This window comes from Oncorhynchus mykiss, chromosome 31 (genome assembly GCF_013265735.2).
Source record: "Oncorhynchus mykiss isolate Arlee chromosome 31, USDA_OmykA_1.1, whole genome shotgun sequence".
In the NCBI taxonomy this organism is placed as follows: Eukaryota; Metazoa; Chordata; class Actinopteri; order Salmoniformes; family Salmonidae; genus Oncorhynchus; species Oncorhynchus mykiss.
The window spans coordinates 39,342,918-39,369,278 of NC_050571.1; the positions used below are offsets into that span (position 1 = coordinate 39,342,918).

Below are 26,361 nucleotides of genomic sequence, written 5' to 3' on the forward strand. Positions count from 1 at the left end.
TAAGAATGCTGTGATTGCTGTGAGTCAAAAGCCTTGGCCAGGTCGATGAAGACGGCTGCACAGTACTCTCTTTTATCAATGGCGGTTATGATATCGTTTAGGACCTTGAGCGTGGCTGGGGTGCACCTGTGACTAGCTCGGAAACCAGATTGCATAGCGGAGAAGGTATGGTGGGATTCGAAATGGTCTGTGATCTATTTGTTAACTTGGCGTTCGAGGACTTAAGAAAGGCAGGGCAGGATAGATATACAGTACATGGGGGTACCAGTACAAAGCTGAGTACAAAGCAGTGTTACGAGGAAATTGAGGTAGATACTATATGTACATATAGGTAGGGGTAAAGTGACTAGGCAACAGGATAGATAATAGACAGTAGCAGCAGCGTGTGTGTGTGTGTGTGTGTGTGTGTGTGTGAGTATGAGCTGGAGTGTCAGTGTGATTGTGTGGGTAGAGTCCAGTGTGTGTGCGTTGAGTCAAGAAGGGTCAATGCAGATAGTCGGGGTAGCTATTTGGTGAACTATTTAGGATGTGTGCCTGTTTGGCATACAGCTTTGTGGAATATTCAAAGCACAGCAAAGTTTTTTTGTCACTGTTAAAGATAAGACACTAACGTCTATGCATAATTCATTGACTCCGTCCCATATTTAAAAAAAATAAAAAGTAAGGTAAATATCTTTCCAGGAGTAATGGATTTGAATTAGATCAAGTTTCTGATATAAATGAAGCCTGCCACACTACAGATAGTTTCATGTAGTGTCATCCTTGAATACATCAGGTATAGGACAGATAAGGCTAAAGACGTCATCCACATACTGCACATTCAATGTCACCTTAACATTAGGGCGTGGGGGCTGTTAAAGTAGCAAGGCAGCAGGCATCACTGTTTCGCTATGTCTTGATTTCAGTATCAAGCACGTCTGAATAGATGAGGAGAGGGGAAACAGCTGGTGGTGTACATGCTTTATTTTCCTTCTGGCTGACTGTCAGTCAGTGGCTGAAGTATCGATCCAGAGGGTGATGGTGGGCGACAGGCGAAACATGTCACTTCTGTTTTGCTGAGTGGGAGGCCCTTGGGGCATTGCACAGTCTAAGGCTGTGTCCAAAATGGCGCCCGACTTCCTATATAGTGCATAACTAGGGATTAGGGTGCCATTTGGGAAAGGTGATGCGGGTGGGCCAAGTTCTAGAAGTCGAGGGTAATACCAGTTAATGTCATATCATCTAATAAACCACATTGACATCAGCGATTTGAAGTCATTTGCGCTGGTAGAGTAAACAGTTCAAGAATTATCCATTTAGAACGTAATAAAGATCTGAGCGTCCTATTCTCTTGTTTTATTTGACCTACTCTTATGGGCTTCATAATCCCTGGATCTCCGTGTGGATTTGCAGAGATAGGAAAAAAAAAAGGTTTACTGAAACTCTGGTTCTTTACTATCGATCATAGTTAGATTATCAAAGGCGACAGCCTTGTCTCCTTCTGGGCAGCAGCAGACAAAGACGGGTTGCTTCCTGGGCCTGCATGCCTGCATTTGTATTTATTTAAGTAACCCTTTTACTGTAGTAAATTGACTGAGAATACATTCTCATTTACAGAAACGACCTGGGGAATAGTTACAGGGGAGGGGGGGGGGGGGGGGGGGGGGGGGGGGGGGGGGGGGGCGAATGAGCCACTTGGAAGCTGGGGATAATTAGGTGGCCATGAGGGCCAGATTGGGAATTTAGCCAGGACACCCGGGTAAGTTACATGATCAAAACAACTGGGAACTCAGAAATATCATGACATCAGTGATATTCAGGTCAGAGCTCTAGAAAGAGGCCCGGGTTGGAATTCAGAATTGAATGACCGTTCAAAACGATTTATCCCAGTCAGTTCCCAGTTGATTTGAACGCACTGAAGTCACATGGTATTATGATAAGTACCATGGGATCTTTAGTGACCCCAGAGCCAGGACACCCGTTTAACATCCCATCTGAAAGACAGTGCCCTACACAGGGTAATGTCCCCAATCAATGTTCTGGGATATTGAGATATATATTTTTTTTAGACCAGAGGAAAGAATGCCTCCTACTGGCCCTCCAACACCACTTTCAGGAGCATCTAGTCTCCCATCCAGGGATCGACCAGGGGCAACAATGTTTAGCTTCAGAGGCAAGCCAGCAGTGGGATGTAGAGTGGTATGCTGCTAGTAAAAATGAAGACGACTCTTGGGTTATTTATCCCTCGCTGCACAATGACAATTCATGGATCCTCATGCTTTCTCACGATAAGCTTCTGCAGAGCATTCTGCTCACTAGCTTCAGTGAGTGCTGTTAAATTTGATCCATAATACATGTCTCATTCTCCAAAAGTGTGGTTTTTCCCGAATGTGTTAATGTATTTGGAAGATTTGAAAAGTTTTGAGAAAAAAAAAGCTTTTCCTTATTTTTTTTCAGGAAATATCCTCAATACCACTTGAGGTACTGAGATAATAGCCAAATGGGGCATAACAAAACCCACAGGAGGATTTCACCTCCTTTCTAACTTAAATCGATGACAAATTGCATTTTTGCAAATTGGAACCAATTCTAACAGGATAAAGCATTGTAGAAGAGTTTCACAATACTCCTTAGGTTACAAGAATGTCCCGTCTTCCAGAAGTTTGGTCTTTTATCAAATAAGCCTTGGTTTTTATTTCTCCATGAACTGTTGGTACTGCGTATTCACATCCGTTCGTGAATCTTGTAGTCTTGTATAACCATTAATGTATGTCAGTCAGGAAAGCAGAAATTTGCATCCTGTAGCTCTAACTCCAAAAAGTTCTGGGACACTGTAAAGTCCAAAGAGAACAAGATAACCTCCTCCCAGCTGCCCACTGCACTGAGGGTAGGTAACACGGTCACCACCGATAAATCCATGATAATCGAAAACTTCAACAAGCATTTCTCAAAGGCTGGCCATGCCTTCCTCCTGGCTACTCCAATCTCGTATATCTATCCTGCCCTGCCTTTCTTAAGTCCTCGAACGCCAAGTCAACAAACAGGTCACTGACCATCTCGAATCCCACTGTACCTTCTCCGCTGTGCAATCTGGTTTCCGAGCTGGTCACGGGTGCACCTCAGCCATGCTCAAGGTACTAAACGATATCATAACCGCCATCGATAAAAGACAGTACTGTGCAGCCGTCTTCATCGACCTGGCCAATGCTTTCGACTCTGTCAATCACCATATTCTTATCGGCAGACTCAGTAGCCTCGGTTTTTCTAATGACTGCCTTGCCTGGTTCACCAACTACTTCTCAGAAAGAGTGCAGTGTGTCAAATCAGAGGGCCTGTTGTCTGGACCTCTGCCAGTCTCTATGGGGGTGCCAGAGGGTTCAATTCTCGGACCGACTATTTTCTCTGTATATATCAATGAAGTCGCTATTGCTGCTGGTGATTCTCTGATCCACATCTACGCAGACAACACCATTCTGTATACTTCTGGACCTTCTTTGGACACTGTGTTAACAAACCTCCAGGCGAGCTTCAGTGCCATACAACACTCCTTCCTTGACCTTCAACTGCTCTTAAATGCAAGTAAAAGTAAATGCGTGCTCTTCAACCGATCCCCGCCTGCACACCCCGGCGGACTAACATCAATACTCTGGACGGTTCTGACATAGAATATGTGGATAACTACAAATACCTACAGCGCCTTGCGAAAGTATTCACCCCCCTTGGTATTTTTACTATTTTGTTATCTTACAACCTGGAATTTAAATGGATTTTGGGGGAGTTTGTATCTTTTGATTTAAGCAACATACCTACCACTTTGACGATGCAAAATATGTTTTATTGTGAAACAGGCAAAAAATAAGACAAAAAAACTGAAAACTTGAGCGTGCTACCTGAAACTTCTGACCCACGTTTAACAATTTAAAGGCAGTGTAAACTTCTGACCCACTGGGAATGTGATGAAAGCAATAAAATGTTCAAATAAATCATTCTATCCACTATTATTCTGACATTTCGCATTCTTAAAATAAAGTGGTGATCCAAACTGACCTAAGACAGGGAATATTTACTTGGATTAAATGTCAGGAATTGTGAAAAACTGAGTTTGGCTACGATGTATGTAATCTTCCGACTTCAACTGTATACTGAGATCATGTGACAGATTATGTGACACATAGATTGCACACAGGTGGACTTTATTTAACTAATTATGTGACTTCTGAAGTTAATTGGTTGGACCAGATCTTATTTAGGGGCTTCATAGCACAGGGGTGAATACATATGCACACATCACTTTTCCATTTACATTTTTGATTATTTTAAGTTAATTTTTTTTAATTGTACAACTTTATGTATGTCCATTAAATGAAATTCAAATAATAATCCATTTAAATAACAGGTTATAATGCAACAAAATAGGAAAAACGCCAAGGGGGGGATGAATACTTTTGCAAGGCACTGTAGGTGTCATGTTAGACTGTAAACTCTCCTTCCAGACTCACATTAAGCATCTCCAATCCAAAATTAAATCTAGAATTGGCTACCTATTTCGCAACAAAGACTCCTTCACTTATGCTGCTTAACATGCCCTTGTAAAACTGACTATCCTACCGATCCTTGACTTCGGCGATGTCATTTACAAAATAGTCTCCAACACACAACTCAGCAAATTGGATGTAGTCTATCACAGTGCCATCCGCTTTGTCACTGAAGCCCCATATACTATCCACCACAGCGACCTGTATGCTCTCGTTGGCTGAACCTCGCTTCATATTCGCCGCCAAACCCACTGGCTCCAGGTCATCTACAAGTCTTTGCTAGGTAAAGCCCCGCCTTATTGCAGCTCACTGGTCACCATAGCAAAACCCACCCGTACCACATGCTCCAGGAGGTATATTTCACTGGTCATCCCCAAAGCCAACTCCTCATTTGGCCACCTTTCCTTCCAGTTCCCTGCTGCCAATGACTGGAACGAATTTCAAAAATCACTGAAGCTGGAGACCTATTTCTCCCTCACTAACTTCAAGCATCAGCTGTCAGAGCAGCTTACCGATCATTGCACCTGTACACAGCCCATCTTCAACTACCACATCCCCATATTGTTATTTATTTTTTTATCTTTTGCACTCCAGTATATGTATCATCATCTGCACATCTATCATTCCATTGTTAATGCTAAATTGTAATTATTTTGCCACTATGGCCTATTTATTGCCTTACCTCCCTAATCTTACTACATTTGCACACACTGTATATAGATTTTTCTATTGTGTTATTGACTGTACATTTGTTTATCCCATGTGTAACTCTGTGTTGTTGTTTTTGTCTAACTGCTGTGCTTTATCTTGGCCAGGTCGCAGTTGTAAATGAGAACTCAACTGGCCTACCTGGTTAAATAAATGTGAAAGAAAAAAATTAAAACATTGTTGGGAAGGACCGTAAGTAAGCATTTCACTGTTGTCTACACCTGTTGTTTATGAAGCATGTGACAATTAAAATATGATTTGTAAGACAGGTGTCATTTTCATTGGGATTATAGGCTCATTCTGCATTTCCTGCTGTTATTCACAAAATGGTACTATATTGCTAATTATAAACTGGGTGGTTCGGGTACTGAATGCTGATTGGCTGACAGACGTGGTATATCAGACCGTATACCACGGGTATGACAAAACATGTATTTTTACTACTCTAATTACATTGGCAACCGGTTTATAACAGCAATAAGGCACCTTGGAGGTTTGTGGTATATGGCCACTCCACTTTGTGTCGTGTCTAAGAACAGCCCTTAGCCGTGGCGTATTGGCCGACTCGGGCCGACTCTTTTCTCTGTATATATCAATGTTATTGCTCTTGCTGCTGGCGATTCCCTGATCCACCTCTACGCAGACGACACCATTCTGTATACTTCTGGCCCTTCCTTGGACACTGTGCTATCTAACCTCCATACGAGCTTCAATGCCATACAACACTCCTTCCGTGCCCTCCAACTGCTCTTAAATGCTAGTAAAACCAAATGCATGCTTTTCAACCGTTCGCTGCCTGCACCTGCACGCCCGACTAGCATCACCACCCTGGATGGTTACGACCTAGAATATGTGGACATCTATAAGTACCTAGGTGTCTGGCTAGACTGGAAACTCTCCTTCCAGACTCATATCAAACATCTCCAATCCAAAATCACGCCGCCAAACTTACCCTAGTAAAACTGACTATCCTACCGATCCTCGACTTCGGAGATGTCATCTACAAAATAGCTTCCAATACTCTACTCAGCAAACTAGATGCAATTTATCACAGTGCCATCCGTTTTGTTACTAAAGCACCTTATACCACCTACCACTGCGACCTGTATGCTCTAGTCGGCTGGCCCTCACTACATATTCAACGCCAGACCCACTGGCTCCAGGTCATCTACAAGTCCATGCTAGGTAAAGCTCCACCTTATCTCAGTTCACTGGTCACGATGGCAACACCCACCCGTAGCACACGCTCCAGCTGGTGTATCTCACTGATCATCCCTAAAGCCAACACCTCATTTGGCCTTTCCTTCCAGTTCTCTGCTGCCTATGACTGGAACGAATTGCAAAAATCTCTGAAGTTGGAGACTTTTTTCCCCACACCAACTTCAAACATCTGCTATCTGAGCTAACCGATCGCTGCAGCTGTACATAGTCCATCTGTAAATAGCCCACCCAATCTACCTACCTCATCCCCATACTGTTTTTATTAATTTACTTTTCTGCTCTTTTGCACACCAATATCTCTACTTGCACATCATCATCTGCTCATCTATCACTCCAGTGTTAATCTGCTAAATTGTAATTATTCGCTCCTATGGCCTATTTACAGCCAACCTCCTCATGCCTTTTGCACACAATGTGTATAGACTCTTTTTTTCTACTGTGTTATTGACTTGTTTATTGTTTACTCCATGTGTAACTCTGTGTTGTTGTCTGTTCACACTGCTATGCTTTATCTTGGCCAGGTCGCAGTTGTAAATTAGAACTTGTTCTCAACTAGCCTACCTGGTTAAATAAAGGTGAAATAAATTAAATAAAAAATAAAAAATATACCACACTTTCTTGTGCCTTATTGCTTAAATATACTGAATCAACATATTTACTATTCGAGGGAATTTAAGGTATTCGATTTTAAATGTGTGCATAGGACTGAAATAACATTTAGATTTGTTGTTAAGACAAGTGCTACACTATCTCAAGTAATGTTAGACAGCGCCATCTTTGTGGTTCACCAAACAATCATTGTGGTTCACCAACTATTTGTATATAAAAAAATCTTCTTCTTTTTTTTAACATTCACTCACATATAACGTCTTGTGCTGGGGACAATAAAAGGACACTAAAATGTGCAGTTTTGTCACACAATACAATGCCACAGATGTCTCAAGTTTTGGTACTACGACTGCAGGAAACGTTTTAGAAAATTTGGCAGTGCATCCAATTTACTGATTTCCTTATATGATCTGTAACTCAGTAAAATCATTGAAATTGTTGCATTAACATTTTTGTTCAGTATAGTTCACATCATTAAACGTGGGAATGAACTACAATGACCACAATGTTTATTTTACGACTGCTCCCGAAGAGAGATTCATGTTCGATTGTGAGGTGATACATGAAAATACATGATCTAAGTGATTGATAGTTTATATTCATAAAAGTATGCGTTGTTTACTTTGAACTACAAAATATTGATTTTGTCAAACAGCATAGGAGGCAGCTCTATAGAGATGATGACTTGAAATGAAATAATAAAGTAATCAAATAAAACAAGTGAAATATACAAAACAACTGATATATTTTATTAAAGTAAAGTCATGTGAATAAATGTTGGCTAGTAAGTGATAAGCAGTAATGGGCAGTCACTACTATCATGACTTTTATGAATTGTTTCATATTTTGTAATAATCTAACCGAAACCAACCTCAAAATCGCTCAGCACTATTTGCCATGAGTATTTACTGAGTAAAATAATCTTAAGCACCAGCAGGCACAGAGGGGGAGAAAGAAAGACAAAACAATTGAAAAGAAGAGGAAAAGAGACAGGTAAAGATGAATGCTTAGCCAACGAGGAAAGACATTTCCTTTTCTTTTTCAGTTTCAGCCTGAAGAAGCTTGGGGGGAAAGCTAAAAAAAAGTGAGTAGTTGGAGCTAGTGCATCAGAGCTCTTCAAGGATGTTGAGCTCTCCACAGATTTTACCCGTATCCTTTCTTGATTTGATTTGCCTGAAGGACTACTCCCCCGCTTAAGCCTGACTAGGAGAGGAACAAGACAAAAAAAATACTATGCCAGTTTGCCATTTACTCTTGTAACTTTTCTTGTCTCACCTAGACATGCTTTACATACAAAGTGCTGATGAGTGACCAATTTTACTGGGAAATTCATTATGCATTATTTTTCTAGCCGTGACGTGTCAACCCCAGTGAAATGTCAGAGGATATTGAGCCAGTTGGAAATGTCAGACTGGGATGATTTGAGAAAGGGAATTAGCAAGAAAAGGTAGCACAATATGTGTTAGTGTTTCTTAGTTCGGTGAAGATTAATTTACATCATTATGTTGTACTAGAGATTGAGGGTTTGGTTTTAGCTCTTTCACTATTTGCTCTGTGTCTAGTTTTATACAGCGACATTGACTGACTATATAAACTACTGCATTTACCCATCTCTCACTACGGGTTGCCATGTTAGGATACATTTTTCAAGAATATAGATATAGTTGTTCAGTGTATATCTGGCAACCACACAAGTAGTTTTAAACTTCAGCGAAATAGCAAAGTAAAGGACTATACTGAACAAAAATATAAATGCAACATGCAACAATTAAAACAATCTTAATGAGTTACAGTTCATATAAGGATATCAGTTAATTTAAATAAATTCGTTAGGCCCTAATCTATGGATTTCACATGACTGGTCAGGGGCGCAGCCATGGGCCCACCCACTTGGAAGACAGGCTCGGCTCTGGGGAACATTCCTGAAGTCAGCATGCCAATTGCACAATCCCTCAAAACCTGAGACTATTGTGGCATTGTGTGGTGTGACAAACCTGCACATTTTAAAGCAAACTTTTATTGTTCACAGCACAATATGCACCTGTGTAATGTGCTGTTTAATGAGCTTCTTGATATGCCACACCTGTCAGGTGGATGGATTATTTTAGCAAAGGAAAAATGCTCACTAATAGAGATGTAAACACATTCGTACAGTCAGGGAGAGGTTGTAAATGTCAGTGAAGACACTTGCCAGTTGGTCCGCGCATGCTTTGAGTACAGGTCCTGGTAACCCATCTAGCCCTGCGACTTTGTGAATGTTGACCTGTTTAAAGGTCTTGCTCACATCGGTTACGGAGAGCATATTCACACAGTCGTCCAGAACAGCTGGTGCTCTTATGCATAGTTCAGGGTTGCTTGCCTCGAAGCGAGCATAAGAGGCATTTAGCTCGTCTGGTAGGCTCGCGTCACCTTTGTAGTCAGTAATAGTTTTCCATCCTTGCCACATATGACGAGCGTCAGAGCTGGTGTAGTAGGATTCAATCTAAGTCCTGTATTGACGCTTTGCCTGTTTGATGGTTGGTCTGAGGGCATAGCGGGATTTCTTATAAGCTTCCGGATTAGTGTCCCGCTCCTTGAAAGCGGCAGCTCTAGCCTTTAGCTCGGTGCAGATGTTGCCAGGAATCTATGACTTCTGGTTGGATATATACGTACCGTCACTGTGGGGACAACATCATCGATGCACTTATTGATGAAGCCGGTGACTGAGGTGGTATACTCCTCAATGCCATTGGATGAATCCCGGAACATATTCCAGTCTGAGCGAGCAAAACAGTCCTGTAGCATAGCATCCGCATCATCTGACCACTTCCGTATTGAGCGAGTCAATTGTATTTCCTACTTTAGTTTTTGCTTGTAAGCAGGAATCAGGAGGATATAATTATGGTCAGATTTGCCAAATGGAGGGCGAGGGAGAGATTTGTATGCATCTCTGTGATGTGGAGTAAAGCTTTTTTTTATCTTCGGATGCACATGTGACATGCTGGTAGAAATGAGATGAAACGGATTTAAGTTTGCCTGCATTAAAGTCCCCAGCCACTCAGAGCGCTGCTTCTGGATGCTTATGGCCTTGTACAGCTCGATGAGGGCGATCTTAATGCCAGCATCGGTTTGTGGTGGTAAATAAATGGCTACGAATAATATAGATGAGAACTCTTTTTTTAGACAGTGTGATCTACAGCTTATCATGAGGTAGTCTACCTCAGGTGAGCAATACCGTGAGACTTTAATATTAGACATTGCGCACCAGCAGTTATTGACATATAGAGACTCATCCCCGCCCCTCGTCTTAGCAGACGTAGCTGCTCTGTCCTGCCGATGCACAGAGAAGCCAGCCAACTCTATATTATTTGTGTCGTCATTTAGGCAAGTCTCCGTGAAACATAAGATATTACAGTTTTTAATGTCCCTTTGGCAGGATAGTCTTAATTGTAGATCTTCCTGTTTGTGTAGCGGTGGTTTCCCTGCTCGTCGGCGAATTCTTACAAGTCACCCAGTCCTCCTCCCTCTTTTTCTCAAACCTTTTTTTCATGAGGATGACGGGGATTTGGGCCTTGTCTCGTCAAAAAGTATATCCTTTACGTCGGACTCATTAAAGAAAAAATCTTTGTCCAGTTCGAGTTGAGTAATCGCTGTTCTGATGTTCAGATGTTCATCAGAAGCTCTTTTCGGTCACAAGAGATAGTAGCAGCAACAAAATTATTTCAAACAATGCGAAAAAACAAACAAATAAAATAGCACATTTGGTTAGGAGCCCGTAAATGGCAGCCATCTCATCTGGCGCCATTAAGTAGTCTATGATGAGGTTTAAATCTCCCAGATGGAGAGTTCTACCGATGAGGACAAGTGTCTAGCCATTCAACGAGATATCATCAATGTCAACTCTAATTGAAACTAAATTACACTCCATTTACTTTTATAGTTCCCCTAAGGATAATAAGTTGATCCAGGTTTCAGAACCTTGTGCTAATAAATAATAAGGACCATAGAAAAGCCTTGCATATTCTGTTTAGAGCTACCGGCATAGTGATGGTCACTTGTTTGAGTTATTATTAACATCCTATTGGCATGGGGGGATGGCGGGTAAACATAGACAGAGAGAGCCGGGGGCTACTGCTGTATCTCAATTGGGAATTGTATTGCCCGAGATAAAAAAATTAAGAAAGAATTGCCTACCTGCAACCAACCCATGGTAACTATTGTATAGGAATGTATAGAATAGTGTAGAGTAAACATGGCTAACAGTTTTATCCACTGTGCTGTTGCATAAAGGCATAGATTTGTTATAAGGCTTTTAGCAATATGTGCTTGAAAGCATGTCATGTCTATTGGTCAAGTCAACACAACCTGTGGAATGTATGGTTCTTTGAATTTCCTTGCCAAAGAAAATGCAAGCAGGAAAAAGTAGATGGTAATGTGTAGAAAATAAAAAGAGTGGACAATCCACTCTGGACTGGTCCTGTCACTCACCGAAAGCTGTGTAGAACTCGTCCTTTGTCAGGTGCTCGTCGTCATTGATGTCGTTGTATTTGAGAAGGTCAAACAGGGTGCACTCAGAGACATCCTTGGACAGACCTTCCTGCTTGATGACCTGCAACAGAAAAATGCATTTAGACCTTGCCTTTTAAGTGGGCCCGTATATAACTTACAGTTAAACCTAAGTCTAGGCCTGGATTTTTCTGGGTCTGGGATTTTCTTTTTTCTTGTACTTTTTTCCCCCGCTGTCTCCTTTTTTGGGGGGGTTCCGAAACTGGGAACCACTCGAGGATCTGGGATTTCTAATGTTACAGCATAGAGCATGCAATGCAACACAATCAGTTCTCTGTCTAAATATAGCACGTCAAAGAAGACATTGATTCCTCAGTAATAAGATGATTGAAATAGAGAAATATCACAACCTCTCCAGTGTTGTTTTCCAATGTCAGTAAGACCTGAATGCATTTCTTTGTGTGACACTGTAGGTGAATGTGCATTCAATTACACTGGAGAAGACCCACTGAGGTGTAAATTGTGTGTACAATACATGGTTTAGTGGAGAACAGGTGCCATCCTAAAAACCAGCCCAGATTTGATCATCTCTGCAGACATAACAATGACGACAAACTTGAAAATGATGTTTCTAACCTCAACTCAATTTTACATTAAAAGCTTAACTCTCAAGCCCAATTTCATTCCTTGTCCAATCCCTTCAACAACAAAAAATGCATTCAGGTGAGAAGTTGTGGGTTGGGGGAATTGCTATTAATATTCATTTTGGGGTGGGTAAACATAATTGTACCTGATCCCAACCTTTTCTTACTAAAGCCACTTGCAGTGGAAGTTCAAATCCCCCATTGGATGCAAAATACATCTTTGAAATGTGGACTCACATTTATTGTGTTGGGAAGAAAAATGCAGTCATCACCTTGAATATGAAGATTAGGTGCTCAATTCAGTCCAACCCGAAATTGCAGTATTTACGCAGCTATATTCTCAATTGTCAAAGAAACTCACAGATTGGTCTTGGGTACTGTGTAAAAACCTACAATTACTACCAGAGGGATCCCTCTCACAGCAGGTACAGTGGGGCAAAAAAACTATTTAGTCAGCCACCAATTGTGCAAGTTCTCTCACTTAAAAAGATGAGAGAGGCTTGTAATTGTCATCATAGGTACACTTCAACTATGACAGACAAAATGAGAAAAAAAAATCCAGAAAATGACATTGTAGGATTTTTAATGAATTTATTTGCAAATTATGGTGGAAAATAAGTATTTGGTCACTTACAAACAAGCAAGATTTCTGGCTCTCACAGACCTGTAACTTCTTCTTTAAGAGGCCCCTCTGTCCTCCACTCGTTACCTGTATTAATGGCACCTGTTTGAACTTGTTATCAGTATAAAGACACCTGTCCACAACCTCAAACAGTCACACTCCAAACTCCACTATGGTCAAGACAAAAGAGCTGTCAAAGGACACCAGAAACAAAATTGTAGACCTGCACCAGGCTGGGAAGACTGAATCTGCAATAGGTAAGCAGCTCGGTTTGAAGAAATCAACTGTGGGAGCAATTATAAGGAAATGGAAGACATACAAGACCACTAATAATCTCCCTCGATCTGGGGCTCCACGCAAGATCTCACCCCGTGGGGTCAAAATTATCACAAGAACGGTAAGCAAAAATCCCAGAACCACACGGGGGGACCTAGTGAATGACCTGCAGAGAGCTGGGACCAAAGTAACAAAGCCTACCATCAGTAACACACTACGCCGCCAGGGACTCAAATCCTGCAGTGCCAGACGTGTCCCCCTGCTTAAGCCAGTACATGTCCAGGCCCGTCTGAAGATTTGGATGATCCAGAAGAAGATTGGGAGAATGTCATATGGTCAGATGAAACCAAAATATAACTTTTTTGTAAAAACTCAACTCGTCGTGTTTGGAGGACAAAGAATGCTGAGTTGCATCCAAAGAACACCATACCTAATGTGAAGCATGGGGGTGGAAACATCATGCTTTGGGGCTGTTTTTCTGCAAAGGGACCAGGATGACTGATCCGTGTAAAGGAAAGAATGAATGGGGCCATGTATCGTGAGATTTTGAGTGAAAACCTCCTTCCATCAGCAAGGGCATTGAAGATGAAACGTGGCTCTTTCAGCATGACAATGATCCCAAACACACCGCCCGGGCAACGAAGGAGTGGCTTCGTAAGAAGCATTTCAAGGTCCTGGAGTGGTCTAGTCAGTCTCCAGATCTCAACCCCATAGAAAATCTTTGGAGGGAGTTGAAAGTCCGTGTTGCCCAGCAACAGCCCCAAAACATCACTGCTCTAGAGGAGATCTGCATGGAGGAATGGGCCAAAATACCAGCAACAGTGTGTGAAACCCTTGTGAAGACTTACAGAAAACGTTTGACCTCTGTCATTGCCAACAAAGCGTATATAACAAAGTATTGAGATAAACTTTTGTTATTGACCAAATACTTATTTTCCACCATAATTTGCAAATAAATTCATAAAAAATCCTACAATGTGATTTTCTGGATTTTTTTCCCTCTTTTTGTCTTTCATAGTTGAAGTGTACCTATGATGAAAATTACAGGCCTCTCTCATCTTTTTAAGTGGGAGAACTTGCACAATTGGTGGCTGACTAAATACTTTTTTGCCCCACTGTATGCTTTCACTTTTCACAATTAGAAGTGTGTGGGCATGGGATGAACATTGTAAATACATTATTTCTGCTCGATGTGGGATTTAAACTCACAACCATTGAACTGTAAACCAACTGTCATAACAGACTAAGCCACCAATCAATCATAGCGTTTGGAAGAAGAAAAAAATACTACAATTTGACATGACCACCATTGTCATTTATTTCTTGTTGTGATGGATGTAGCTACTGATATAAATGTGAATCTACATAGCCTACATGTTTATTTTCTTTGTATTCGTAAAAGCACATACATTCGTATGAAACGGCAAGCAAAAACATAGAATTTTGAATTTTGTGGAACGTCAGTAGTCTAGTCAAGGAAGCATCATGCAAAATATAATGGCACATTCCACTTACCAAGACCATTGCCAAATAAGGTGCGCTGTCACCTAATTGTATAGTTAGCCTTGAGGTGGTACCACCCAGCACATCTAGAAGAGAGTGTATTTCATACTGAACCCCTCCCTTGAGATGACGTGAAATTCTTATGTTTTAGTCATTATATCTGTTTGGGCTTCTTGCGGTCCGGTCCATTTGCATTCTACAAATTGTTTCAAATTCTAATTACAAATTATTTGTAATTATGTTCAAGGCCCCCTGACCATCCGTTCAAGAAAAGATCGGCCTGCGAAAACATCTAGATGATCCCTGGCGTAGAGGCACCTTCTCAAGATGTCACGCCTGCTCCCGCTCCCGCTCCCTAGCGCTCGAGGGCGCCAGGCTACCCGTCTTTACACGCACCTGTCACCATCATTACAGGCAGCAGCGCTCATTGGACTCACCTGGTCTCCTTCAAGTGGTTGATTGCCCCTGTATATCTGTCTGTTCCTCGGTGGTGTTCCCTGTGTCCGCATGAATTGTTGTTACGTGTTCCTGTTCCATGTCCGTCAGTTATTAAACCTTCCCTTCCCTTCCTGTACCTGCTTCTTATCTCCTGCGTCGATCCATTCCCAACCGCTAGGGTCAATAAGAGCTAGATTTACTACTAAAAGACCAAAATATATCACTTTTGCAACAAACTATCACAATGAAGACCAGCATTGACGTGTTTCACTATAACTAAGCCTAAAACATCTGTTTTTCGATGAATTTTTTTTTTTTTTTTTTTTTTTTTACATTAAAGTTACTCTTTAAGTCTTACCTTGTCCTAGATAGTCTATAGATCTTTTATTTCTGGAAGTAAATAGTATTATCCCGAGGAAACCCCTTTTCATGCTGCAAAGACTCTCTTGTTATGTTTTATATATGGTTTGAAATATGACAAGTTGGATCTACAGTATCTCACGGTCAGGCTGACTTTCACTCATCCATCATTCTAGATCAGCTGTCATGAAGCTTGACAAAATATGACAGTGTTGGGAAGTAGTGAACGACTGTATTTTGCAGTAGCTTGGTGGAAGTTGAACACAATTCAAATCTTGGTAGTGTTTTCTGAGGAGAATTACTTTTTGCCATGTAACGGTATAACTAACTACTGAAACTACACTACTTTTTGGGGCAAAAAGAGAAGAAAATAATGGAGAAATAGGCAATAATTTATTTTATTCTTCAGCTTCAGACCTGCCTAATTCTCACTTGAAACCGTTTTTGCAATTTGTCGTCTATGACATTTCAGATTTAGATATGATCATATTTCCTGAGGTAGCTTGAAAACTATATAATTTTTAACAATATTTTTATTAAGAGTAGCTTTTGTTTAGCTTAACTTCTTCTAGTGTGAAGTAATTGGTAGTTTGGTCAACTATGATTTCAGAGTAGCTTCCCCAGCACTGCTGCCTAATGCATCATCATCAAGAATGTCTTGTTCTTTGCAACTTTGCCTATGCTTTCTGAACTCTTACTGAACTACAAGTGTAAACTATAAAGAATTATCAAAATGTTTGTGATGATTCAACCTCGTATGTTGATTTCAAAAACGTCCTTAAAGCCATCTGTGCATGATAAAGTACCAGAAATGTATTTCCATTGACCTCTATCACTTCACAGTACATTACAACACTTGCTATAAGCACTCATAAAAGTGTACCCATCCTTTAAGACAATTTATAAGAATTGGCAATTGAATGCATTCATAATACATTAGACACAGTTGGTTCAGAGAAAGTGTTATAAAAAAACAGGGCATTCCAAAGTATTCCCTGCTTTTCTGAACCACCCCATGGCGGACGGATTGATTTAGGGAGATGGTAATATTAGAGGGGGCTGTGAATCACCACAGTCTTTGATGATTCTCACACCATCTCTTAAATGTTTTATGTCCCGGCTAGAAATCAAACCATCTTTACCTTGCTCTGTAGTTGATGTTCGGGTTTGATGTACCGGAGGAATCGACACTATCTGATTGCGTCAACATAGAGAACGGGGTCAGTGTCTGAAGATAGAGTGTACCCACCTGACCCTTCTTCCACTCAGATCTGAAGACATACACATACGCATGCACACACATATTGAACACACACAAACACACGCGCGCACAATCTATACCAAGCCTTAACCTTTGAACTAAATTATTCACATTGTGTTTGGAATGCTGCCAGAGTCCGTGTCAAATTAACACCCCATTAACTTTATGTATTTTATGTATTTTACTTAACCTTTATTTAACTAGGCAAGTCGGTTAAGAGCAAATTCTTATTTACAATTAACAAATACACAAATGGAAAACTCGTAAATGAGGGCTGAAATGATTGGTCACGTCAAATTTGTATAATTTAACCTGGCAAAACAAGAAGAGCGAAGAATTTAGGATTTCAGTGGTTGAATTCCGGGCCATGAGTGACTTCTGAGATGTGGCATAGTTTTGAGGACCTCTGAGATGTGGCATAGTTTGAGGACTTCTTGAGATGTGGCATAGTTTAAGGTCAATTGTGTCAACGTCTGATATTCAGAATGAATGACCGCAGTGCTTTTGTAGACAAGACAAAAACAGTGGGCTTAGAATAGCTACTACATATTCTGCATGTAATACCAGTTTGTACTGTATATGTACTGTGTCACCACTGCCATATGTTTCAAGGATTAAGAGGGACCTTAGCATTTTCTGTGAGGAATGACTTAAAACCAGCATGGCGTGACTCAATCTGCGCAGTGGATGTTTGTGGACAGACTTTGACATTAAAACACCTGGATAGACGATGGCTCATAGCTTTGTGTCTAGCCCTTAGTGTCATCCGTAATGTAATACTTTTGGTACCCATGGTAACTACCTGAAGCAACTTACCAATGTATCAACAGGGAATATTTGCATAGTCAAATAAAGCCCAACACAACACTACAATTTCTCTTTCGTTATGTATTTCGCCCGCTGCTCGTCGATTTATGCTCCCATCCCCGAGCTGAAAGCGTTGCTGTTATGTAAATATATATATATATATTTATAGTTAAATATCAGAGTTGTTGGCTGTAATCAAATGGGGCACTTTGGATTCAAAAGAGTGAATGCATAAGAATATGAATCAAGCTTGTTTTCTATCTCACATCAGTCTAATAGAGACAGGAGTAATCAGAGTGCCACTGGATATATTAATATGAAACTGAGAGCAGTTGAAAGGTTATTTAAACCAGCAGTGGTTGCTTACTTATTCAATTATTTAAATGCATGGGATATAAACCAGTCCTCGGGTATTGCGAAACATAAATTCATTTTGCATAAAAATGTCTTCCTTTGTCATGAAAGTCACACAATACTCCATATTCAACCACACTTTTTCCGGGCCGTAACAGTCAAAGCCGACATTCTACCCACGAGCGGAACGTTCCTTTGACCTGGATTATTACATTTCTTAGTCGCCTCGCTTTCTGAAGCAAAGACCAACTGAAAAGGGAATAATGTTGAAAATATTACATCAAGATGGCTCCTATAGTAAATTCCTAGCAGGCTATAGTAAACGCAATGTTAAGGTTCTGTTTGTTGACCCTTTCTTCATTTCAGGGAAGGGTGTGATGGCATGGCTACTGACATGTGAGAGACATTTACTGTGGCTTTATTGTCCACCCTCGTGTCCTCACCTGTGATAGTTCCCTATTCCTTGGTGTGTAGTAAACACAATGTTTCGTTGGTTTTTCCCTTTTTCTTTCAAACACTTAGTGACATCCAAGTCCCGGCCTCCTCACCTGTGATAGTTCGCTGCTGTCTACTCTCCCGCTACCATCGGCGTCAAAGCGCTTAAACAGAAGGTCGACCAGCTTCTTTCTGGTGGCCATGTTTTCTTTGTGGCCCCCATGGTTGCCAGTTTCCATGTATCGCTGGTCATGCAGGTTCAGAATTTTGGTCTTCAACCTCCGGTAGTCACTCAGTCTGCAGTTGTCATCTGAGGAACAACAACAAGAGAGAAAAAGTTAAAATGGCTTAATCATGTAAAGTGAGGCCCATATAAAGCCAATGTGCACACCCAGAGATGTCATACCCATAGGAGGTACAAGGACACTAACATCTCAAATTTCTCCTGTTTTTATTTTATTTTCAGATGTTAAACTGTTTTGGGATAGGGGGCACCATTTTCACTTTTGGGTGAATAGCGTGCCCAGAGTGAACGACCTCCTACTCTGTCCCAGATGCTAATATATGTATATTATTATTCGTTTTGGATAGAAAACACTCTGAAGTTTCTAAAACTGTTTGAAGGATGTCTGTGAGTATAACAGAACTCATATGGCAGGCGAAAACCTGAGAAAAATTCCAACCAGAAAGTGGGACATCTGAGGTTGTAGTTTTTCAAAGATTGGCCTACCGAATACACATTGAGATATGGATAAAGTTGCACTTCCTACGGCTTCCACTAGATGTCAACCATCTTTAGAAACTTGAATGAGGATTCTACTATAAAGGAGGGGCTCATGAGACCTCTTTAAGTCAGTGGTCTGGCAGAGTGCCTTGGTCTCATGACGAGTTACCTCTCGTTCCAGTGCTTTTCTGAAGACAAAGGAATTCTCAGGTTGGAACATTATTGATGTTTTAAGTTAAAAACATCCTAAAGATTGATTCCATACATCGTTTGGCTTGTTTCTACAACCTGTAATGGAACTTTTCGAGTTTTTGTCTGGACGAAATGCTCAAGCCTCATGAAGATGGATTACTGGGCTGAACACGCTAACAACAAGTGGCTATTTGGACATAAATTATGGACTTTATGGAACAAATCAGCCATTTATGGTCGAACTGGGATTCCTGGGAGTGCCTTCTGATGAAGATCATCAAAGGTGAATATTTATGGTGTTATTTCTAACTTCTGTTGATTCCAAAATGGCGGATATTCCTCTGGCTGTTTTGGGTTCTGAGCGCCGTTCTCAGATTATGCTTTTTCCATAAAGTTTGTTTGAAATCTGACACAGCGGTTGCATTAAGGAGAAGTATATCTTTAATTCTGTGAATAACAGTTGTATCTTTAATCAATGTTTATTATGAGTATTTCTGCAAAATCACCGGATGTTTTGGAAGCAAAAAATGGCTGTGTTTTTTTTTACTTGGCTATGACCTAACATAATCATATGTTGTGTTTTCGCTGTAAAGAATTTTTGAAATCAGACACGATGGGTAGATTAACAAGATGTTTATCTTTCATTTGCTGTATTAGACTTGTTAATGTGTGAAAGTTACATATCTCAGCAGAATGTTGTGGAGGGGTTCCCCTAGAAATGTTAAATAATTTAATAAAAAAATTTAAGCCCACATTTGATCAAAATTATTTATAAAAAGTGTGCTTTTGCAGATGGGGCACACTAACCGGACCATATTTTTCCTATCAGATAACCACATCATATGTTATAGCAATCTTAGTCGATGACACAGTCGATGACGTGGCACGCAACCATTAGTTGATGCATGCAACGTCTAAGCAGTGGAACATGACTAGTATTGTTAGTGGAGAAGGAGAGAGTGTCAAGTGACACACCCAGCATCTGATTTGATTTTAGCTGCTGGTGATGGGCAGCACCCGCAGGAGATATGTTTGTAAATTCATTTGATCAAGCTATGTTGCCTGTTGATTCCTTCTTGATGGGCCAGCGTCGTCAGGGTTTGGCCGGGGTAGGCCGTCATTGTAAAAAATAATTTGTTCTTAACTGACTTGCCTAGTTAAATAAGGATGATTCATTTCTACTGTGCACAAAATAATCTGAAACACAACCAAAACAAACAGAAAATGCATCCCCAAAATGTGTAGAGTCACTAGCTTGACGTAGTCATTGTGTGTATGGGACCAAATAGTTAACTTTTTACTAAATTAATACACGTAAGTGAATTTGTCCCAATACTTTTGGTACCCTAAAATGGGGCGGGGGGTCAATGTACAAAAAGTGCTGTAATTTCTAAACGGTTCGCCCGATATGGATGAAAATACAGTCTGAACCTTAACCGCATACCCATTGTATCATTTCAAATCCAAAGTGCTGGAGTACAGAGCCAAAACTAACCAAACATTTGTGCCCCTTCTAAAATAACGGGTACATGATGCCCCTGTCTGCAGAATATGAGTCTCTGTTCATGCAGAATATTAAGTTTAACACTTTCATAACTTGTAGTGTTGTGTGGGTTGGCAATGATGGAAGTTGTGAGCGAATTCATTATCAAAACACCAACAGTAAGAGAAAATATGATGATTTGTGTTTGCAATCCACCACCAAAAAGCAGACATCAAAAGAGTCAACTGCATGAAATATTCAGCATAGAAGAGTTACGAGCAAAAATAATGACTGGAACTTGTCATTCCAATGTATGACATATTGTAAAACTTATTTTTCTAATATCTAGAGAAGTGTTAGTGACAGTTCTGTAGTGACAGTTCTGTTGGCTGTTGTGAACTACACCTGAGTAGACTTTGCTTCCCCCAGACAGAAATAAAATACTAAAGCAGGAAAGAAAGTTTGAGGGAATGTTTCGAGTTGCTTTAGACAGGTGTTCTCGACAGTGGCATAACACAATTAGTGACAGAGAGTCCTCTCAAGACAAAGCCTCTCCAGGACTGTGGCATCACCATCTACAGGGTGTGACTGTGCACCATTTTGCTGCCAAGCGCTGCACATCATGAAATGGCCTCTGTTTTGACAAGCCTTGGTGACAGAAAAGCTGCCTCAGAAATGGCCGAATGAATAAAAGATAAATGGCTGCTAGCCCTAGCCCAGGGGATATGAAGGTCAGTGTTATCAAAAGCCCTGGACACACAGGGACAGACACACACACACACACACACACGTAAATACAAACGCACACACTGCAGGCACGTACTCACACACTCTTACGGACAGACACTCGCACACTCTCTCTCTCTTTCTATAAAATACGCACACATACAGGTACACGTACAATTACTGAGCATTCATTCAACAGCCTCGGCAGCCTATTTTCTAAAACAAACTAAAAAAGATATACTTAAGCTGTCAAGTAGGGCGCTTTGAAAAGAATGGCAGCCACTCATAATGTCTGCTAGACTAGTATAGTGTCTAGTGCTTCGGCTATGTTGTGAGAAGAGTGCCGTTGTTAACCCCTACCTAAATTCTTTGTGAAACACTCAAACGGCTTGGTGAGTGCATCTCTTCAATACAGTGTGTTCCGAATGGCTGGGAATCCGTCTCGAATGGAAAAAAAAACCTACATTCAACCAACTTGATCAACACCTGCGAGAATCAAATTGTTCATGTTTGCTACAACCACAAGCAAACTTGACGAGGGTCGAAATACTGGATAAAGTAAGTTAGTTTCAATTTCAACCAAGGCTTTCTGAAACATCTCTTCGGCAATGCATTCGGGAAGTGCAAAAAAGACTCCCGGAGAGACTTCTGTCCCCCTGGAGTGCCTCTGTATAATGCAAACTCCGGCAACATTGTTCATGTCGGAAACGTGTGACCACTCCTCGAGGCCCGAGAGACTCCATGTAAAAGCCGTCGCCATGGCTGACTGGCCATTCTGATGGGGATTTTTTTTTCTCCACCGCCGCCACGGACTCCCATTCAGACATTGTTTAAAAAAAAAAGAATATTCTGGTCACGTCAGGCGGGTGTGACGCTAAGTGGCTCGCTAAGCACGAAAGCGTGTTATTAATTGTAATGGACTGGTGAAATAATTTGCAGGTCAGCTCCCCATTCGAGGATGAGAATATATGGGCGAGCAGACGCACGCATATTGGCCAGAAGGGGTTGAAGGATACGATTTGGATCCATCACGAGAGCCCCACGCCACAGAGGTATTACTGTTGACAGCAGAGTAGAATATAGCAATCAAACAGAGTAATTGTTCACAACAGTCGTGGTCCTAATGCTGAATCATGGAATCATGCCTTGTGCAATGGCTTTGCTGCATGGCGAATCTGAAGGAATTCATTTTTCTTTGTTCTGTCAAGTCATTCTTGTTTTTCATTCCCGCAATGATAGATAAAAAGAGGGTCCCAGTGAAAACGATAAGATGGAGAAGAGACGCAATGTCATTTTTATCTGCGAGCGGTTAAGATCAATCAATTCAAATTAAATCATTTTTAAACTAATGCTGTACAGCTCTCTGGAGAATATATGATAGATCATCATTTGACGGTCCATTCACGGCTTTAGTCTCTTGCTTATTTGATTTGAAACTAATACGTTTATTCATGTTATTCCAATTGACATGTTTGAGTTGTCAATACATCAATTATACTGAACAAAAATATAAATGTAATATGCAACAATTTCAAATATTTTACTGAGTCACAGTTCATAGATGGAAATCAGTCAATTGAAATAAAGTCATTGGGCCCTAATCTTTGAATTTCACATGAATGGGCAGGGACATGGAGGTCTGGGAGGGCATAAGTCCACTCACTGGGGAGCCAGGCCCAGACAATTAGAATGAGTTTTTCCACACAAAGTTCTTTATTAGAGACAGAAACCTGCCTTACCCCCCCTCCCCTCAGACAATCCCGCAGGTGAAGAAGCCGGAAGCCACATCTTTGGTAGTGTGTTGTGTGACAAAACTGCACATTTTAGAGTGGCCTTTTCTTGTCCCCAGCACAAGGTGCACCTGTGTAATGGCCATGCTGTTTAATCAGATTTTTGATATGCCACACCTGTCAATTGGAAAAGGAGAAATGCTCACTTACAGGGATGTAAACAAATTTGTGCACAACATTTTACAGAAATACGTTTTTCGTGCATATGGAAATGTCTGGGGTCTTTTATTTCAGCTCATTAAAAATGGGACCAACACTTTACATATTGCGTTTATATTTTAAATCAAGTGGCAAAGCATTGCAATAATTTGTCATTACTTCCCCACAACCTGACTTAACAATATTACATACAGAGTTACACATTACGCATTGTAATCGCATGGGATCGATAACAACGATCCATGGATTACAGTGTACCCTGCTTTTTTACATGCCTCTTTAGCATATTTCTGCTACACATTTTGTACACAGAAAGAAACATTTTCAAAGTCAATTTGTACAGTAAACAATTCAGTGCTCATTTAGGACCCCCCTCCCCCCGGTCCATTCATAATGATAAAAGACGTGAAACTGATTCTAGAGCAGCACTTCTACTCTAGGACGTGTTATGAATATGGGTCCTGGTCCTCAAGGTCCGTCATGTACGTTGGTTTTCATCCTTTGCCTTTAAGACACTGTATTATACACGGGTAACCAAATGTGTGAAACCTATGTCTAAATTAGAAACATAAACAGATCAGGCTAGAGGGACATAAAAGTCAGCAGTACTATGGCCCTTGAGGATTGAGCCTTTGTAGCCATGAATCCAAACTGACATGATCCCTTTTTACCATTGTTTTGGAGAATATCACTTTAAATTCTAGCCAAGGGGCTTTTGCAACCCTCATATAGATCTGTCAGCCATTATTACAAAGCGTAAACAGGATATGATGTATGTACGGGGAAGAGTTGCAATGAGACAGTTCATTAAGGGTAGATTAAACATCCACTTCACCCCAAACCACAGTTCACTGTTAAAGGGACGGTGAATGCCGCTGAACTCTGTCCCCTGCTCAAAAAGTATTGCTGTTTTATTTATGTAGAGAAAGAGGAAAGAGGCTGCTCAGCGGAATAGCTTGTGTCACATCCCCCCCCCGTCCCCGTCCCCGTTTCCCCCTCTATCCGCCAGGTACTGCCTCCGCCCCACCATACATCAAATCACCACGGCGTGACAACTCGGCTACCCAAATCAAAGGTCACTGATTGCTATCTTAAAGACCAACTAGAGGTGTCATTGGTGTAACACCTGACTGGATCCGAAATGGATCTCTGGGCAGTGGGCCGCAAACTCCCCACAGCTGCTCTGCCGAGCCGGGGGACTGTATTACCGCAGCCGTAGCCAGCCCACTACCGATTTGCTGTTTTTCTGAGATGCAAGTCAATGCATTGAATTAGACTCTGTATATTCCTATAGACATTCTACACCGAATTGGACATAGAACATTCTCATTCTAGCAACCAAGCTAGCTATCAGAGTCCAGATCAAATGAAACGATCCATTGCAACCTGTGATTTTGCCAGCTATAACAGCGGTGTAGTTGATACCTCACTGAGCTCCAGGTGAAAAATATTCTTATTCTGTCTGTAGCCCTTCTCTTCGCTCAGTCTCTGTCTGTCTCTGTCTCTTTACCACCTTACCGCTACCTCCCAGTGTGTATTGGTACCCCCAGTTGCACCTCTAATTTGCTTTTCTCACTCCGGTGAGCTGGGCCCACTGTTCCTCTCCATTCCTTTATCTTCAATCACACACGCACACGCACACACTCACGCACACGCACACACTCACACGAGCGCACGCTCGTGCACACACACACACACATACCCCAACCTTTGAGGAGATCATTATTTGCCAGGAGTCTTGAATCTACTCATTCTCTAAGAACTAGCTTTAGAGAGCCAGTACCATAGAGATCCTATTACATTATTGTTAGTACTCTAATTCCTAATTCTATGGCCAATACACTCCCTCCCTAATTAGCTAAACTCAGCTCTTAGGCATTTTAGTGTCCCCTCACCTTTTCTTCGCAAAGTGAAAACTGTTCCAATTATGTATCCGCTGCGGGATTCACATTCCATTGGATCTCTATGAAAACATTATGTTTTCATCGGTGCTATTGAAATACATTCACATTCCATCGTTATTCCATGATTTAGAAGACCAAACCCATTTTTATCATAACCCCATACCAGTGGCTGTCCGTGTCGTTTAAGACAAGGGGGGATATTATTTTTTTTGCGCTATTACAGCAGATTACATGACTGGCATTCATACTCCATTCACCAAGCTCAATGTAACATGGATAGGTTTAGGCTACTACATGATACTCAAATTTTACTTGTACCCATCATGAGGTTGCTACAACCTAGCCTATGAATGAAAGTTTACAACGTAAACTGATCTACGCACAAGTCGAGAGAATTATGAGTAATCAAGGTGACAGACAGGTCATATTCAATACCGTGTTGCCCACTCTTGCCTGCATTCAGCTGATCTACGGTATAATCATTAGACCAACAGTTGCAAACGAGAGTTTCTATTGGACAAATTAAGGTATGTCTATCCCTGTTTCGTTGCGATTGCTTCTGTTTAAGATATATTTTTTTTTTTTATCGGCACAATGAATACACACACCACTGATCACAAGCAAACACAGTTCACATTCATAGCAGCCACATTCAAACAGCTCATTGTATATATAATTACTTCTTGCATCTATCTTATGGACTTCAGTGCACAACCCATCAGCTGTCTGTGACGAGGCAAAAAAAAACATTTCCAAGCAAAACCTTCATATCATGACCGCTACCTGCTACACACAGCCTTCATCATTGTCACCATATTAGCTAACGTCAAGTCAACATAGCTACTAGAACTAACACGGAAGTAAACCCACTGGAATCATGTAGTACAGTGTACCGTCAGCAGCGAGCAGTTTAGGAGTTACACCGGTGGGCCCCAGTGGCAATAAATTAAATAAAACCAAAAGCTTACCTTGACTTCCAGTGTTGGATAACCATAGTCAGCTAGCTAACATAGCGTCCTTCTCTGATTGAGCTGGGTGTTTGAGAAGACCAAACTAGCTAGCTGCGTTCCATGGTAGCTAAGTAAGTGAAAGATAAAGTGAAAAAAATATATACTACGAAATATATCTTTCTCTCTCTCGCTTCTC

General features: G+C 41.0%; 1 protein-coding gene across 4 annotated transcripts in view; it reads right to left on the reverse strand.

Moving 5' to 3' along the window:
• LOC110505137 (follistatin-related protein 5) overlaps positions 1-26,361 on the reverse strand; it is a 163,590-nt gene that overhangs the window by 50,733 nt on the left and 86,496 nt on the right. For all 4 annotated transcript variants that reach the window (XM_021584135.2, XM_021584134.2, XM_021584136.2 and 1 more), the window contains 2 exons: positions 18,351-18,547; positions 11,520-11,640 (listed from right to left, as the gene is read on the reverse strand). In XM_021584135.2, the coding sequence (XP_021439810.1) occupies positions 11,520-11,640; positions 18,351-18,547 (318 nt within the window). The remainder of the gene's footprint in view (positions 1-11,519; positions 11,641-18,350; positions 18,548-26,361) is intronic.